Source organism: Nyctereutes procyonoides, unplaced genomic scaffold, assembly GCF_905146905.1.
Source record: "Nyctereutes procyonoides isolate TBG_1078 unplaced genomic scaffold, NYPRO_anot_genome, whole genome shotgun sequence".
In the NCBI taxonomy this organism is placed as follows: domain Eukaryota; kingdom Metazoa; phylum Chordata; class Mammalia; order Carnivora; family Canidae; genus Nyctereutes; species Nyctereutes procyonoides.
Genome location: NW_026575136.1, coordinates 11901264 through 11919848, shown reverse-complemented (window position 1 = coordinate 11919848; position 18585 = coordinate 11901264). Strand labels below are relative to the sequence as shown.

General features: G+C 45.3%; 1 protein-coding gene across 2 annotated transcripts in view; it reads right to left on the bottom strand.

Annotated features, from left to right (window-relative positions):
* LOC129495533 (kinesin heavy chain) overlaps positions 1–18585 on the bottom strand; it is a 151817-nt gene that overhangs the window by 74590 nt on the left and 58642 nt on the right. For both annotated transcript variants that reach the window (XM_055303119.1, XM_055303118.1), the window contains exons 4-8: positions 12575–12679; positions 8368–8416; positions 8045–8100; positions 7273–7360; positions 987–1111 (exon numbers count right to left, since the gene is read on the bottom strand). In XM_055303119.1, the coding sequence (XP_055159094.1) occupies positions 987–1111; positions 7273–7360; positions 8045–8100; positions 8368–8416; positions 12575–12679 (423 nt within the window). The remainder of the gene's footprint in view (positions 1–986; positions 1112–7272; positions 7361–8044; positions 8101–8367; positions 8417–12574; positions 12680–18585) is intronic.

The following is an 18585-nucleotide window of genomic DNA, read 5'->3' as shown; positions in this document are numbered from 1 at the left end:
CTTTCCAGGAATATCCAGAGGACTTTCCGCTCATGGTGGATGTGTACAGGAGGACACTTCAAATGGCCGTTACTTATGTGGGCATTAGTGGCCATAACCTGGCAGAGAGCAATTCAGTGGTGGGGCACAGTAAGCGGAGGTCAATGACGCAGTTCAGGAGACTGGCCGAGCTTCAGGGCCAGCCCTGCTGGGGACGGTCAGCACGATGTCAGCGATGATGGAGGCCACCTGGGATTGGGCGCGGGGACTTGCTCTGTGAGGTCACCCAAGGCAAGCAGTGCCCTGAGACTGGGTGTGGCAGCAGGGACCTCTGCTAGTGCTGTGGCAGTGGGGCCAGGAGGGGGCAGGTGGGAGGTTCTGGGGAGCCTGTTTGGTCTAAAGGACGGCTGTGGCCAGCTCCTAGGAGACCATGGGACAGACCCCAAAGGAGAGCCCGGACAAAAACCAGAGAAGGGGCAGGGCATCAAGCCTCACGGCCTAAAGGAAGCACAGCTGCCCACATGAGGCCCTATTGCAGAGAGGAGCAGGGAACACGGGGAGAGCCCCAGGTTCCAGGTCTCCTCCCAGCAAGCAATCCTGCAGGGGCAGGACTGCCTCAGTCCACGGCAGGGTCCGTTTCTGGCCCACGTGAATCTGGCACAACACGGGATCCTCCCTTTCCACAGGTCATGTCCCTCCCGCATTGGCACGACGGCCTCTGCCCGGGCTGAATTCACACCAGCGCGGACCTAACATCATCACTGGGGCCAGGTCAGCATAAATCCGAGCTGGCAATCAAAGTACCTCCTTTGATGAGAAGAGGGGACTTCGGGACCAGAAAAGGGAGCCGGGAAACGAAGGCGAAATTTAATAGCGTGCTGGCACCACACCAGAGAGTTTAATGCGCTTTAAAACCAGGGAATGGAAAGGGCATAAAAATCATACCACTGCACACTGAAGCAAATAACAGGGAAAATTATAGGTAATACAAATAAGGAACCAATTACCTTTTCGCTCCCAGCCAAGTCAACTAGATAAAGCTTCCCACTGAGCTTTTTTTCGGTCTCTACATTCTCTTGTTTAATATTAATCAGGAAGATACTGTGACTTCTAGAGCTGTGTTCATTCATGTCTGAAAAGGAAAAATAGTTTACTGCTCTGCAAAGGATAGGAAGTTTAGGTAGCAGGCCTCTCATCTAAAAAAGCACAACAAATCATGCTTAATCGCTCCAGTTTTTCAAGTTAAGTCCAATTTTAAAAAGTATCTGAGACCTCTGTTTCTTTAAAAAAAAAAAAAACAACGAAAGATTTAAAATATCTTCACATGGCAAAAAACTTAAGAATCTAGGTGGATGGGCACTTGAGGGGATGAGCACTGGGTGTTATTCTATATGATGGCAAATTGAACACCAATAAAAAATAAATTAAAAAAAAAAAAAAAGGAATCTAGGTAGATGATCCTCTAACTGCCAGAAGCCCCCGTGTTGTCGCATCCCGCTCCAGGCAGGCCGTCGGCCTCCAAGAGCTCACGGCTGGGGCGCCTGGTGGCTCAGTGGTTACGTGTCTGCCTTCAGCTCAGGTCGTGATCTCGGGATCCTGGGATCAGGCCTGCACTGAGCTCCCTGCCCATGGGCAGCCTGCTTCTCCTTCTCCCTCTGCCACCCCCCCACCACCACTACGCGAGCTCACTCGCTCTCATTCAAATAAATAAAATCTTAAAAAAAAAAAAAAGATCAAAGAGCTCGCAGCTTCTGCCTCCCTCCCCTGTGGTCCTTCATCAGCCTTCATCACCCTGGTTAGTACCCAGCGTATTCCACCTTCAGCATGTGTTGAGGCAAGCTTTGCCTTCTCAGTAGTGTCACAAGCTTTCTTAAGGAAGGATTATGACCTTAAGATTAAAGGCTATTTTTCTTTCTTGAATACAGTTCAATGACCCATATAGGCACACAGAAGGTCTCAAGTATTAAACATGCTTCAGGGCAGCCCCGGTGGCGCAGCGGTTTAGCGCTGCCTACAGCCCGGGGTGTGATCCTGGAGACCCAGGATCGAGTCCCACGTCGGGCTCCCTGCATGGAGCCTGCCTCTCTCTCTGCCTGTGTCTCTGCCCCTCCCTCTCTCTCTGTCGCTCATGAATAAATAAAAGTCTTTAAAAAACAAAGGAAGTTATGTTTCTAAGATATTACATGATCTTCTGACATTATAAAAAAAATTAAAATAAAAAAATAAACATGCTTCATTAGTATGAAGTACTAGAAACAGAAATCCTTTTGGACCCTGGTCTCTGTTAACCCTGGCAGGCAGAGATCCCAGGGATGGTCTTATTCAACTCCCACTAGCAATCATTTCTTAAAACCAACTTTCCAGGGGCGCCTGGGTGGCTCGGTCAGTTAAGCATCTGCCTTCGGTTCAGGTCATGATCCCAGGGTTCTGGGATCGAGCCCCACGGCGGGCTCCCTGCTCCGCAGGGCATCTGCTTCTCCCTCTCCTTCTGCCTGCTGCTCCGCCTGCTTATGCACTCGCTCTCTCGCTCTCAAATAAATAAAATCTTAAAAAAAAAAAAAAAAAAAAAAAACCCTCTCCAGGCACCCTCGTCAAAGATCTAAAGACTAACAACCTCAAGATCGTGAGTTGTGGTTGTGGGTGCAGGGACTCAAAGAGGATTACCAGTCTCTTATCCAGCATGTGGAAAACAGTAAGAATGCAGACAATGATTGGCTCCAACTGGAATCTAACTAGGAAGGGACTCGGTAGTTTGGAAAATGATGGTATATCCATGACCTACCTCCTCAATTATGAGTCTTGGACATAGAGTGCGACATTACTATCACATATCCCACTACCGCTCCAGAAATTACAGCCTCTGAACTCGATGGAAGGTGTACAGGGTGGCAAAATATGCCTGACCAATCATTTTCAGCCTTTGTGGGCCAGGAATGTGTTTGCACTACATCATCTCATGACTCTGGGGCTGGCTCCACGGCTGGTAGTGGAAATCCCCAATATGATTCAAAAGAGGTGTGATTTGGCATAAAGAGAAATGCAACCAATGAAGGAGCAAGCCACTGAGGCAGGACAGAAGGACCTTTGATAGGCTATGTTCCTATTCTCTACGCATCATCCTTACTCCTCCAACTGCTTCCCCTCAGACTCCTTCACCCATAATTTTTCCCAAGTAGCTGCATCAGCCAGTGCTGAAAAAATAAACAACAGTATTGCTACTGAATTTCTAAGACTACAGAGGGAAGAGAAAGACTGAGGCTTTGGGAAACCAAAGGCAATTTAGATCTCTTCCCTTCCCCAGGTGGAGCAATGTGAGATCCAGGGAGGATAGGAGGTGCTGAAAGTGGGTACATAGTCCTTTTGGTTTCTGGAGATAGCTCATGAATAAAAGCTGATTCCTTTGGTGGCAAAAAAATCTTTCCAGAATATGGGGGGGGCGGGGGAGCAGGGGTAAGATTCCACAAAAAATATGTTGGAATTAATAAATGAATTAAGTTGCAAGATACAAAAGCAGTATATGTAAAAATCAGTTGCATTTCTACACACTAAAAATAAACAATCTGATAAGAAAATAATTCAATTTAAAATATCAACAAAAAGAGGGATGCTTGGGTGGCTCAGTCTGTTAAGTGTCTGACTCTTGATTTTGGCTCATGTCATGATCTCAGAGCCATGAGATCAAGTCCAGTGTGCAGCTCCATGCTGGGCATGGAGCCGGCTTGGGATTCTCACCCTGCTACCCCTGACCCCCAATTCACGTGCACGGGCACAGGTGCATTCTCTCTCTCTCTCTCTCCAAAGTAAAGAAATAAAATAAATAAAATTTCAACAAAAAGAATACGATGCTTAGGGGTAAATCTAACAAAATAAATGAAAGACATGTACACTAATAACTACAAAATGAGGGGTACCTGGCTGGGAATTTGCGACTCTGGATCTCAAGGTTATAAGTTCAAGTCCCACATTGGTTATAGAGATCACTTTTAAAAAAATAAAATCTTTTTAAAACTTTAAAAAGAATAAAAACTACAAAATGTAAGAAGACACACTTAAAAGGAAAGACATTCCTGGATCGGAAGACTTTACATTGTGAAAATGGTCAATACTACCAAAAGCAATCTAGAGATTTGATGCAATCTATAACAGGAACCTAGTCGTGTTTTTTGCAGAAATAGAAAAGTTCATCCCAAAATTTAAATGGAACCTAGTCGTGTTTTTTGCAGAAATAGAAAAGTTCATCCCAAAATTTATATGGAATCCCCAGGAGCCCTGAATACCCAAAACAATCTTGAAAAAGAACAAAAAGAACATACTTACTCATTTCAAAACTTACTACTAAGCTACAGTAATCAAACAGTGTGATACTGGCATAAAGGCAAGCACATAAAATGGTAAAATAATCTTCAACAAGAGTGTCAAGACCATTTGGTGGGGAAACAACAGTCTCTTTACCAAACCAGATACTGGACATCCACATGCAAAAAAGTGAAGTTAGACTCTTACCCAGGCCATATACTAACTCAAAACTAATCAAAAACCAAATGAAAAAGCTAAAACTATAAAATCTCGAAGAAAGCATAGGGGAGAAAGTTCATAACACTGGATTTGGCAATGATTTCTTGGAAATAATACCAAAACCACAAGCAGCAATAATAAAAAACAAGTATATTGGACTTTATCAAAATTAAAAACTTTTATGCATGAAAGGACAGCATCAACAGAATGAAAAGACAACCCACAGAATGAGAGAAAATATTTGCAAATCATATGTCTCATAAGGAATTGAGATCCAGAATGTACAAAGAACTCCTATAAATCAACAAGAAAAGAAATCCAATTATAAATTGAGCAAAGGACCTGAACAGTTTTCCAAAGACAATGTACAAATGGCCAATATGCACATGAAAAAACACCAAATATCACTAATCATTAGTGAAATGCGAATCAAAACCACAACTAACACTTCACACCCATTAGTATGGCTACTAAAAACAAAAACGGAAACTAAGAAGTGGGGCAGCCTGGGAGGCTCAGCAGTTTAGCGCCAACTTCAGCCCAGGGTGTGATCCTCAGGACCCGGGATCAAGTCCCACGTCGGGCTCCCTGCATGGAGCCTGCTTCTCCCTCTGCCTGTGTCTGTGTCTCTGCCTCTGCCTCTCTCTCTCTCTCTCTCTCTCTGTGTGTGTGTGTGTGTGTGTGTGTGTGTGTGTGTTTCTCATGAATGAATAAATAAATAGAATCTTTGAAAAGAAACTAAGAAGCGTTGGCAAGGAGGTGGAGAAATTGAAACTCTCATGCACTCTTGGTGGGAATATAAAATGGTGCACAGCTACAATGGAAAACAGTGTGGCAGTTCCTTAAAAAATTAAAAGTAGAGCGAACATAGATCTAGCACCTCCACTTCTGTGTGTATACCCAAAAGAAAGCAGAAACCTCAACAGATATTTACACATCCATGTTCATAGCAGCATTATCCACAACAGCCAGAAGGTGGAAGCAACACAAGTGTCTACGTGTCTATCTGTGGATGAATGAATAGACAAAATGTAGTATATACATACAATAGAATATTATTCAGCATTTTAAAAAGAAAGGACGTTGACGCATGCTACAACATGGATGAGCCTTAAAGACGTTATGCTATGTGAAGCAAGCACGTCACAAGAGGATTTGTATCACTCCACTTACAGGAGGTACCTGGAGTTGTCAAATTCATTGAGACACAACGTAGTATAGTGGTTACCAGAGGTTGGGAGGAGGAAGTGTGGGGCGTACTGCTCAATGGACATGAGGTTTAACCTTGGGATGATTAAATTCTGGAAATATGCCTTTCTGCCATTCTTGCCAGTGGTGATGACTGCAAAACATTGTGAATGGGCGACTTAATGCTACTGAATTGTACCCTTTAAAAATGGTTAAAACGCTGCTGAAGTTTTATATTATGGGTGTTTTCCCACAATGATTTTAAAAACCACCTTACCAGAATGACAAGAAAAATAGTTAATGTTCCGCACCTACAGTTCTGAACTGAGGGGCCAAGATGGATTGTCAAGTATGCCATGAATAATTCATGACTAGTAACAGCTTAAGAAATCAAGTAAATAACTTCTCTATAAATGAGAGATGCTATGACTAGAAGATTGTCAGTCTTGCATTCTTTCAAGTGTATGTAGAAGCAGAAGAGAAAGAGGTGGAATTTAACCTACGCCGTGTAACCTGTCCCGGCTCACCTACGAAATCTGCCGCCGGTGCTAATGTCAGCTGTCAGGATGCCAGGGTAGAGAAAAGGTAGAGAATTACAGTTCTGGATCACAGAATCCCAGAGCCTTGGGTGGGAGAGCTAGGGAGGCTACACCAGCCAAGCAACTGGTGCTTCCATCTCTTGTACACCACACAGGGAGCTCCCTGCCCCTCCAGGTGGGGGGCTTTACTTGGGGGCAGTATCGGGGGCAGAGGGTTCTTGCAGTTGGTTAAAACCAGTCACTCATGGCTTCAATAGTCCTGGGTGGCTTCCCCACTGGCTCCTACAAAGCTTGAACAGGTGAAGAAATACTACACTGTCCATAGGTTCGCCTCCGAGTTTTTCTTTCTTTCAACCTACAAACCCCTTTTACTTCAGCTCCTCTCCATACAAACTCACTCTGATTTATCCACATCCCTCTGGATGAGACAAACAGCCCCCATCTTTTCCGGGGACCTCTGCTGCTCTAACAACATACGACCCGCTTCCCAGAGATGTGTGCGCACACCGAGGAAGGAAGAGCAGGGTGAGGAAGCTAACCTGAATGTGTTTGGTACTAACACAGCCTCGAAAGGCTCCTAATAAAGCCCCCAGTCTGCTTTCTGAGCTCCTCCTTGCTTTTCCTTCCCTTTTTCACACAGGGCAGGAATCTAACATGGTTTCTTTCCACACCGATGACCAACATACAAAATTTGTTGGCTTGCATTTTTTTTTTTAACCTGAGCAATAATGTGGCTGAAATGCATTTAGAAGCTTTTTATCCCCTTTACGTGACTGATTGGTCATTTTCTCCCATGTCCAGTTCCCCGGTGCTACTGGCGCCCCGCGGGCCTCACTCAGGATTCCCGAGAGTCCTCTGAATAACAGGTGCCACTTCCCATGACCTGCTTAGACACCCGCCCCGCACACACCCGTGCATCTGATTCTGAGCCGCTGCTTTACAATCACCTTCCCCGACATCATCTCATTTGGACCCCACTCCCCCCCTCCCGGTGGGCGGGCAGATGTTGGTATCCCAAGTCACAGGGGAGGAAACGCCACACCAGGCTTACTTGTTACAGCCACGTGTCGGTTTGCTTTGCCTTCATCTATCACATCCATGACTTCCTCGGGGCTGGACACAAACCGCTCGGTACACCCCTGGAAAAGAAGCAGTTCAACTTCACCATCAGAAACTAGAAAGCAACTCAATTTGAAGAAGCTAAACATTTTCCCTCTTCTCTAGAGGCGCAGATGAAGAGAAAGGCTGCTGTGCTGGTCCGACTGCTCGTCCTCCCCGCCGACGGCACGCGCTCTACCTCACAGAGAAGTCTAAGCCAACCCTCGGAAACCCAGAAGTAAGCCATAAAAGAAATGCTGACTTTTCCTAGATTCTTAAATACCTGTGCATACTAACAGCAATAGAAATAGAAAATAAAGAAAACCAGTGACAGAAAAAGAAATGGATGAGATTGTGTTTGCCTTTCATTCTGGCCACCAACTTAGACTCTTTGAAGTTCTAGACATAATGCTATGGTAGGCTTCCCCTAACTGCAAAGTACCAACAATTACTTCCACTATCAAAGCCTCTTTGCGTGTGAATAACCAATATTTGTTCACTTCTCCACTTCTTACCTCATGCGATTAGACATCTGTGTTAGATTCACATAGAGATACAACTGAAGAAACTAAACGTCTATTTTTTAACCAGATAAATATTAAATATAAGGAACACGACGAAATACCTACATACACCATATAGGTAATATTCTGGGCATATTCTGTAACTATTATGATAACAGAGACGGGAGAGAAGTCAATTGCACCATCAAGTCTTCCTCATACCTTCACGTACGGGACTCTGTTTTTATCTTCGTGAACAGCCAAGTTCGTCTTGGATACTGATAATAATGACGGCATGCGGAGGAGAAAAGAGAAGTTAAAGATTCTGTATTGAAGGAAAAAGAGAAATTGTTACCGAACATAGGCAACTGTAATCTCTTTGCCATATGTAGGTTTAAGCCTTGGCGGAGAATAAGCAGAGGGCGTAAATGCAATAAAACGGCTCTATAAATTTTCATGAATTCCTTACGCAGAAGTATTGTGAATCATTTCAACCTCCCTGGACCTTACTTAAGGAACAGAGGACAAGCACTCAGGTTACTCACCATCAAGTAAGTCCCTGATTTTGTCCAAGTAGATCTCAAAATAGGAAACCTAGATAAAAACAAATGGAGTCTGAAACAGAAATGCCACGCTGTATCTGAAAAACAGCCTTATCAGGGCTCCTAACAGCCTGCGTCACGTGCAGCCATGAGGAGCGAGCCGAGGGGGCACGAGTCGAGCGTTCCGAGGCCCACGGCACAGAGCCCGGCGGGCTCTTCTGCGCCGCATTACAGCCACTATCAGCAGACTCGTGCGCTCCTCAGCCACTTACAGGAGGACTCTCCCTCTCACCCTCGCTGAGCACCAAGCAAACTTCTAGGCATGACAAAGGCCGGGACAGAAAACGTTCTTGGCGAGTGGCTGTCACAGTCGGGATGCCTCTCCTCGTGCGTGATGTTGACACGGGTCAACAGACCAGACCAGGTCCAAACAGTCACATGAAGGAAGTGGGGACTGGGATAAGGACAGTCGGCTTGGAGCTGCAAGAGCTCAAGGGCAACTGGGGGAGAGCTACTGACGGTGCCCAGCTTTGGGGAGTCCAGGAAGGGTTTGAACAAAATGAGATTTAGTGAGAGACAGGCCAGACTGTGAGAGGGGAAGGAAGCCTTCCAGTGATCCTCAGAGCCCAGGCCCAGCCCCGCAGGCATCAGCATCACCCACAGCCTCTACTGAAACTGCAGAGTCGTGAACCCTACTGCAGGCCTCCCGAATCAGAACCTCCAAGAACCAAGGAATCTGCTTCTAAATTCCCTGGTCGTTCTTAGGGCAGCTGACATCCAAAAAAAAACTTTAACTGCACATGTGATCGTGGGGGTTTAATTCACATGTAACCAGGAATACATCTGCCGAATGATGCCACTGGACTTGATGAGGTCAAAAATTCTCTCTAGGATCCTGCACTCTTTGTTGACACCTGCCTTCTACCTCCCAATTCAACTTTTCTTTCTTTCGTGTTCATGGGTTTTTGAAACCTACACAAAGGGATGGATAAACAATTTGTTAAGGAAGGAAAAAAGTTGCAAAAAGTTGTAAAGCTGAGGTGTAAGTCTATAGGTGAAACCTCTCCCTGGCATCCCCGCTCTGGACTAGTCCTGCCTCTGGTTGGGGGCAGTGAAGCCTCCCAAACCCAGCAGCACCAGGCCTCACCCCTCGGGTTCATTACCTTGTCTGAATCCTGGAGCCTCCTGATTTCCCAGCTTCCCTGAGATCTGGGGTCTTGGCTTTGAACTCTGGAATGTGTAGCTGGGCATCCTCTCCAAGTTGCCTGTCTGCCTAACAGCCTGAGCTTGCCTGATCATCTGTCAAACTCCCCAGTCACCAAGCTCTGTGCGTCATAGACACACCTAGCTGACCTTGGAAAGACTCCCTGCTCCTGAAACTTCTCCCTGTGGCTGGAATCCTAGGGTCTGTTTGGCCTCTAATCCTAAATGTCTCTAACCCAGCCTCCTTGCAACCAACTAAACCCTAGTTCCAACACATTCAACACACTTCAAAACTATCTGGTTTTCATTAAGACTTCTGTTACCTTTGGAGCACCTGGGAGGCTCAGGGGTTGAGCGTCTGCCTTTGGCTCAGGTAGTGATCCTGGGGTCCTGAGATCGAGTCCCGCAGCACACTACCTGGCTTCTGCCTGTGTCTCTGCCTCTCTCTCTCTCTCTCTCTCTCTGTGTGTGTGTGTCTCTCATGAATAAATAAATAAAATCTCAAAAAAAAAAAGACTTCTGTCATCTTTGAGATGTACACATGTGTCCTTATTTCCATAGATTACAGGGAAATTAATTATACTAAAAACAGTCATAAATTACATATTTAGCAAATATGGCAATTAAAATCCTGTTCACATTTAAAATGAGAAGGAAAAAACACATTTATTTATTTATTTATTTATTTATTTATTTATTTATTTATTTCCACAGAAGATACTGGCTGCTTTTGGGGGGTGGGGAGGGGGACAATTTTGTCATTTTTGTCATTTCAAACACTTTGTGAGACCAAGTGGAAGAAAAATAAATATGTGTTGCTTTGCATTAAGAAACAGCATGTTCAGAAATAACATTTAAAAGCTCTTTGGGGCTCACTTTAAGGAAAAGCTTTTCAATAAATACTGCTTTAATCAAGCCTCTTTTTCTTGACTAAGCCTGTCACTACTCAGTTCAAAATACAGAGCAGTCAATAGCTAGCCTGCCCACTTACAATTATGATATACGAAATAAGGGAGCATAAACTACACATGCAGGACGGGAAGCCAGACTGTAAAATTCAGCCCTGGAGACGTGGGTGCTGTTCCTTCTCTCCACCCCCCCTTCCCCACCCCATGCTGGGGCTGTTTTTATCTTAATAAGATTCCAATACAAGACCCTACTTTGAGGGCAGTAATTGGTTTAACATCTTACTCCAGGATTATCCCCATAAGAACCCTACAGTAGTTTAAGTTATTTAAATGCAAACAGCCTTAAAGATGTACTAAGCTCCTCAATCTTGATCCCATCAAAGCAACAGGCTTCTGTATCCTTAGATATTAAAGAACCCTGGCAAGGAGAAACCTGTGTTAGCCCACAGAGGGAGGAAAAAAGATTTGTAAAGTAAAAAGACTTGCTGGATCTAATTTATAATGGGGCAAACAGTTGCTGCCTTGTTTTTATATAATCTAGGAAAGGCACATAGCAGAAGAATGCAAGGGCGGAAAGTTTAAGATGATGGGAAAGATGGTGCACGGAGGATTGGTCAGATCAAGAGTCTAATTAATCTCAGATGCCAATAACCTGATGTGTGACTCTGGCCATCCAACGCTACATCTTGAAACTTCTGTTCCTCCATCTCTCAAATGACGAGCCTTAGGGCACTAAGGTCCCAGCCTCAAAGGATGGTCAGCTTCTTGGCTCCTCTGCTCCACTCTGAGTCTTCTCAGAACTGCCCCGGTCTCTTCCCCACCCCCTGTCTACACTGTCCCCAGTCGCCATGGTGGGGACCCAGCCAGCCGTGTGCATCCTGGACACCACTAGTCAGAGCTGAGGGCAACCCCTGCCGTAGGCTAGGCCAATGAGCCCCTTCCCCCAGGAATTAGGAATTGGGAATAAGGGATATGAAACAGGAGCTGTCATGGTTCCTTTCCCCCGCATTCGTCTCCCGGACAAAAGATGAAGCAAGCAGACAGAAAGGCAGGGACTGCAATAACAGGGATAGGGTTTCCTTTGGAGGTGATGAAAATATTCTAGAATAGATCATGGTTGTACAATATTGGAAATATACTAAAAACCATCAAGTTGTACACTTTAAAAAAAATGAATCTTATGGTGCATGAGTTGTATCTCAGTTTTTTTTTTTAGCTTAAAATTTAAAGGAAAAGCAGGGTCTGGATTTCTTGCTTTCCCACAACCCCCAAGCCCCATGCCTACTATCAAATTTTATATCATGTAACAACGTTCTCTATTTGCTTAAACAGGTGGTTTTCAGTCACTTGCAAGCAAAGGAGTTCCAGTGAATGTAACCCTAATACCCAATGTTATAAATTAACAGCTAAGAAAATTCAGAGAGTAAAAATCTCTCTTTCAATTCAAATTTTAAGCTGTAACAGAGGTTATGGCTTAAAAAAAAAAAACAGGAAAAGAAACAAAAACAAGGAAGGATAACCTTCCCCAACACTTGCCAGAGTGTACTCCTCATAACACGAGTCTATCATACCTCAAAAGGGGGAAAATGTGTACACAGTCAAATAAGCTGGAAAATGTAATCTACTATATGTGCCCTTCGTCAAACTGGATTATATGAGAGCATATTTAACTTGTGATGAACTTAACATTGTTCAACAAAACATTTTCCCAGCTTATTTGGCCACACAAACCTTTTCCCTGATAGCTCACTTATTAATAAAAGAGGTACGGGGTTCCATGGAACACACTTTGGGAAGCGCTATCCTAACCCAATCATGGACACATTCCAGCTGTATCTATAGAAATGCACTGTGTAAAAGGTGGAATTCAGATAACTATCAAGATGATTCTATCCTAGAAGGCTTATACTTTATATATAACTTTATAAATTATTTCCTCAGTATTCACCTAAGGAATTGAATAACTGGCTTTGCTTACCACGTCATTTAATTTAAAATAGATACAAATAATCTTTTACATATACATAAAAAGAAGAAAGCTAAGAAACATGATTTGGGACCCAGTTTCTTCTCTTTAGACTTAAATCAATAGCACTTACCTTGATGTGAAACTCTAGGTTTTCATCCATGGAATAGATGTGGTCAAAGATGTCATGTGCAATCCTCGGAATGATGCCCATGAGTTGAGGGTCATGTAGCTTCCCCTAGTGAGTGAAAAACACAACTTTAGACAGCTAAAGAGTGCCAAGAGACATGGATAGAGGGGAGGGACCACACTGGATTTCCTAACAGAATTCCATGGAAAAGGGAGCGCCCCCCCCCCCACTGCTTGATCCTTGAAGGTCCACCTGATATGCCAACAGATCAAAAGTTCATGGAAATAACTCAATGTGTTGTTTTTTACCTAGCAGGAGAGAGCTTATTCTGTGAGGTTCTGGAGCTCTGAAATATTTGCTCCGGCTGCCACTCAGGTCAGCAAATCGGTATATGGGGGTGAGGATGTGGGTAGAAAGCAGGAGGGAAGGCCGGAGGAGGACTGGAATTATATGACTGTCACATACTAAATGTGGTCTCTGTTTTGAAATTTTTATAAACTGATCAGAATATATAAATCCAAATTAATCTGCTGTAATAAAACCACCCTGAGAGCTGATAGACAGTTTCATTAATGTCATCACTGCTCAAAATTTTTAACAATCTTATTCTAAAAACACCTCAGTATCACTTGACAAACCAATCAAGAAAAGCCATTTTACCAATTTCTCAAAAAATTCTACTTCCCAGCCTATAATGGTACAAATAAATTTTTAGCTGTTTCTTTTGTTTTAAATTTCTTGCTATTTCTAATATTTAAATCCACTTGTAAGATAGTGTCTTGTTTTTATCCCCCTTTTTCCTACCAGAGAGGTCCAGTCCTCCCTTTCCCATGCAGCCAGCAATCCTCCTCCAACCCTAAGGGGGCTTGAGGGATAGTTCATCTAAGGGGTGAAGGGACAGATGAATTATTCTGTGATTTGAACTATTTTACTAAATCCATTTTTAAAGAACCAGATTTGCTGCTTCTGAAGACTCTCAAAAAGATATGCCATAGTATCTGAAAGCAATTCCTAAAGCAGAGTTCTAGAGGTATTTAGAGTAGCAGCCTTAGCAAGAACTTCCAAGCTCTTCTCTGTTCCATGTTCAACTACCCATGAGGGCACACAGTCTATAGGTCTAAAGTAATCATGGGCAAGAGTATTCCCAGAGTCTCTGAGACCTCCAGAAAGTTATAAAACTCTAGGAAAAAGTGGAACTGGAAGAAAAGTATAAAACCCATTTACTCTTCAGTCAACAACCTTTACCAACACTATGACTCACATCCTTGTTCTAAACCCGCCTGACACCTGGAAGATCTGCTGTGTTTTCCTCAATGAGATCTTCTTTATCCTTCGGGGGTTCACCGTTAGTGCCTCTCTGACAGGTTGCCTTTCAAGCCATCATTTGAGTCACCAAAAAGGAAGAAGCCATGTGGACTCTGGCACTAACCCCAGGCCACAAAGCACTTTACATTATGAATCCTCCTTTGCGCACCTGATCCCTGACCTTCCATTCTATTGAAAGCAAGTGAAAAGTTGAATTTGGAAACATCTGGCCTCTGGCAAAGCTCTCTTACCTGGGAAAATGGGGATTCCCCTGGGAGGCACTCGTGTGCTAAGAGCCCTAAATCATGTGATGTGTTTATATGGCTTATTGTTGGACTCTACAGTCCCTGAAGGCAAGATGGCCAGTGCACACGTATTTCTTCCCACTGCTTATGATTCTTAGTATATGCAGTGTCTCCTGCACAGAATTATTACAGAAGTTAAATTAAGCAGCATACATAAAGTACTTAGAAACAATAAATGTTGGCATTGTATTATCCAGCTCATATCAGGTTCTCTTTAAGCAGATGTTAGTTGTTAGTTGTTTGACCTAAAGAGTCTGAAAATAAAAAAAAATTAAAAAAAAGAGAGTCTGAAAATACATTTCTATCCCAGACCATGAATCCTAGGAAAACAGCCCCAAACGTTTGGAGAATCAGAATCTCTCCAATGTTGGTAACCCTTCTACTTAGAGGCCTTCGTAAACATCAAATATCAGGCCCCACAGGCTCAGGACTGTGCAAACTGCTGGCAGAAATGACATGGATGGTGAAAACAGATCTCTGTCCTGTCAAACGTTGTGATGCCCTTGGGCCAATCCACCTCAGAGGCTCTGAGGAGTGCCCCCCCCAGGACCCTTCAATAATCCATCATAATCCTTTAGCTTCTCCTCAGTGGCCCACAGACAAAGAAGAATGAGAGATAATCCAAAAATCATTTATAAAGGACTCAAAGCCATTTCCCTAGACACCTCCCCTTCCAATCGATTCCTAGCTTATACAAATACTGACATCCCTTTGTTTGCCTTTGTTAGGGTAAGAACCAAGGCAGAACCAGGGAGGAGTCTGGGATACTCCCTGTTTTGTTTCCCTGAAGCCCACACCCAAAAGTTACACGAGAGGGAAACACATGTTTATCCGGAAGGAGGCATAACAATACCTCCCAATCCCACGATTGTGGAAGTAATACTCAAATCTACCACAGGTTTAGGGGCTGGGATGCTTGATCTAGCTCATCAGCCCAAGAGTGATGAGAACTGAGCGTTTATGTTAGTAAACTGAGGCTGGCAAGACAACCTGTGTGTGTGTGCGTGAGGGGTATACATGGTTCATGGTGTGGGTGTGGGTGTGGGTGTGATGTATGTAGTACGGGGGTGTGAGTGGTGTTGGGGGAGTGTTGATGTGTGTGGTGTGTGTGTATGAGACAGAGAGGTGTTCCATGAAGCTCTTCACTCTTGCAAATAAAATACACACACACACGATAGTCACACCTCAGGCAATAAAAGGTGGCAAAAAAGCGGATAGCTGCAGAAATTCAGAGAACAGAGGCGTCCCTTCCAGCCAGGGTGACATGGGAGGGCTCCCTGGAGGGACACCAAATCTTGAGAGATGAGGAAGATGAGGACGGGCGAGGGGGATGCAGCAGGGAAGCTGCGAGGAGAGTGATGTAGCAAAGGTACAGGAACTGAGAAGACTAACGCCCTCCTAGAGAGATGGTCGGGTTTGGCCAGCAAAGCAATGTCCACTTCATCATCTTTTTTCTCCCCGAAAACAAAAAGAACATTTTAATACCTGGATCCTACATAATCCTCTTCAAAAACGTCTCCCACTTGTGGATGTGGCCTTCGCGGGGCATGTATGAAAGAAGAAACCAGACCCAGGCCACCGGCCCCAGAACAAGAGTCCCTTTGTTCCAACGCCAGGCGCCTCCTCAACCTCCCAAGCAGGATGGTTTCCTGAAGCACTTGAGATGGGGAAGCAGGCAGCCCGGCGGCTCACACGAGCACCAGTGCACTTGGACAGGCTCATTAAGAATCGCTTGGCAGGCGCAGCTCAGCAGTGGGGTGGCCTGTGCCCCTCCACGGGCTCCAGGTGTCCCTCTGGGCAGAAGGAGAAGCAGCGCGTCTCCATCCATCCAACTCGGTGCCAGAGAGGGCCACAAGCAAGGCACGGGGCCCAGAGAGGCCTCCCAGCCCCACAGGTGGAGCCAAGGCCCAGCCCCGTCTTCCCATGGAGCCAGCCAGCCCTGGGAACGCAAGCCGCACACGCCCGGGGTCGGGGGCACGACCAGGTCCTACTGAGTGTGCCAGCAACACCGTCGAGTGTTTCATACTTTTTACTGAAAATCTGCCTTAAATGCTCCATCTTCAGAAGCTAATCTTTCCAATTTTATGTAGGCTTATCTGTTTGTTCTCCTCAATAGAAGGTAATGGAATCACCCCTAGATGTCGGACCCAAAATGAGGGGATTAAAATGAAAAAACAGCTTTAAAATGTGACAGCTCTGTCCATTCAGGGAGTTAGCATCCCTCTGAAAAGAGCCTTTGAAAGATCGCGATGTGTAATTCCGAATACATAAAATCCTTTCAGATGTTGCAAGCCTGCAGGGTTTGGTTGGGTTTTTGTTTTGTTTTGTTTTTAATTTAATTGCATTCCAACGTCCTGGATTTCTCGGTCTCCCACAGTCTCTATCACTTCAGCTCGGGGCTCCTCCTTTCCTGTTTTCCTCTAAAACATTCCCCACCTTCTCTCCAACCTACAACCACCCGACAGAAAGAACCAACCTAAGTGCAAGTGTGCCAGGGGCACTAGGAAAGAGCTCCCGCTGCCCCGCCCCATCCTCCCTGGGCAGGAGCTCCTGATCTTCAGAAGTCACAATGAAGAAAAGCAAACCCCTTGCAATCAACTTTTTAAAACTGATGAGCAGGAAAGGGCTACAGGTGAGAGTCACCTGCACAAAAGTCAGTTCCCTTAGGTCCCCGGGAGTCCAGTCCCTCTGGGCCGAGAAGCGCTGCGGGCCTTGTAGGGTTCATGCCGTGAGAGACCCGAAGCCCCCGATGCTCTCGTTTAACAAAACGTCTGCGAGTTGAGTTTTTAATATTTTTTTTAAATTTTATTTATTTATGATAGGCACACAGTGAGAGAGAGAGAGAGGCAGAGACATAGGCAGAAGGAGAAGCAGGCTCCATGCACCGAGAGCCTGACGTGGGATTCGATCCCGGGTCTTCAGGATCGCGCCCTGGGCCAAAGGCAGGCGCTAAACCACTGCGCCACCCAGGGATCCCCCGAGTTGAGTTTTTAAGAGCTAACAGACGTCTTTGCCATCTCCTCACACCCACGGATTCTCACCCCCACACACACAACACAAACTAAGATTTTACTCTGGAGACAGGTCTCTCCTTTGACAGTTTACAATGGAAATTTCTGACGTTTAGCAAATACCTTCTATCTCCCAAAGATGCATTAATCCCAGAGCTAAAAAGGTCACGCTTGTGAACAGTCCCTACAATGTGGGGGGAATCTAAACACTGCAATTTTTTGTCGTTTTGTGTATTTGATAATTTTCCAGAAACCAAGAGACTAATGGACTCAGAGATGGTATATGGTCCATCAGAGATGGACCCTCTCCCTCTCATGCCTATGAAGGAGCTTTGGCACCGCTACTGGAGTGGCTGGTATTTAGGAAATAAAAAACTGTGCCTGGAAGGTTAGGGGCCTGGGGCCCGGTAAGAGAGGCTGGCACGGGGCCAGAGCGGCAGCACGGGGATGGCCGCGCCTGCGTCTCCAAGGTATACAGTAGGAGAGCACAAGATGCAGAGAAGAGGGCGGCCAAGGCTCGGGTGTCAGGGAACAGTCCTGCTCCGTCCAAAACAGTGGCAAATAAGCCTCGTGCTTCCTTTAATCTATGCGATCTCTGAGCCACTCTGCCCCCAAAAATGGGTGAAAGTGAGTCAACACAACAGAAATGAGATCCCCCAGAGTCCCACGCACACTTGAAATCGGTGTGAGCAGAACATCAGAGCCCCAAGGGTTTTAGCCTCGTGCCTTTGAAGTCTCCTCTTCAATAGGAATGATTCATAAGCTAAACCGATTCTGCAGCCGACGTGTCTCTGTGACATTCCCAGGAGGGTACCGTAAATGAAAATCCTAAGCTTGAAGGATCAAGGATCCATCTTACCCTGCTGCTTGTAAGCTGAATTCCCCAAACTTCCTCTGCGCAGTTTCTTATAATAACCACTCTTCTACCTCTCCTCACCCATCGGGGGCCCAGCCTTTAGAAAAATTATCCAGCTCTGAAGGGGAGTCCGTGGCAGAAAGCAGGAGAAGGGGAGGTAGAGGGGCCAATTTGGCCCGCAGATGTGCCTCGTCCAGGGGACAGCCTGGGCCCACAGCCTCCGCGGCCCACAGCCTGACCTGGGGTCACAGCTTCACAGGTGTGCACGCAGGAGGCCGGGGCGGACCGCACGGCCACGGCCACCACGAAGGGTTCAACTCAACCGATACCTCATCGATCCCCGCCCAGGTGACACCCACTGTTCCACGCACTAGAAATGTGAGTGAACAGGTAGGTGAACAAGACAATGAAGATCTCTGCTCTCGTGAAGCTTACACTCTATGGTACAGTGAGATTGCACCCAGTTGTAAGATCTTCAGAATTTTCAACCAAATTTACAGACTTAAAATTATGGGAAATCATCCCATTGTAAGCACT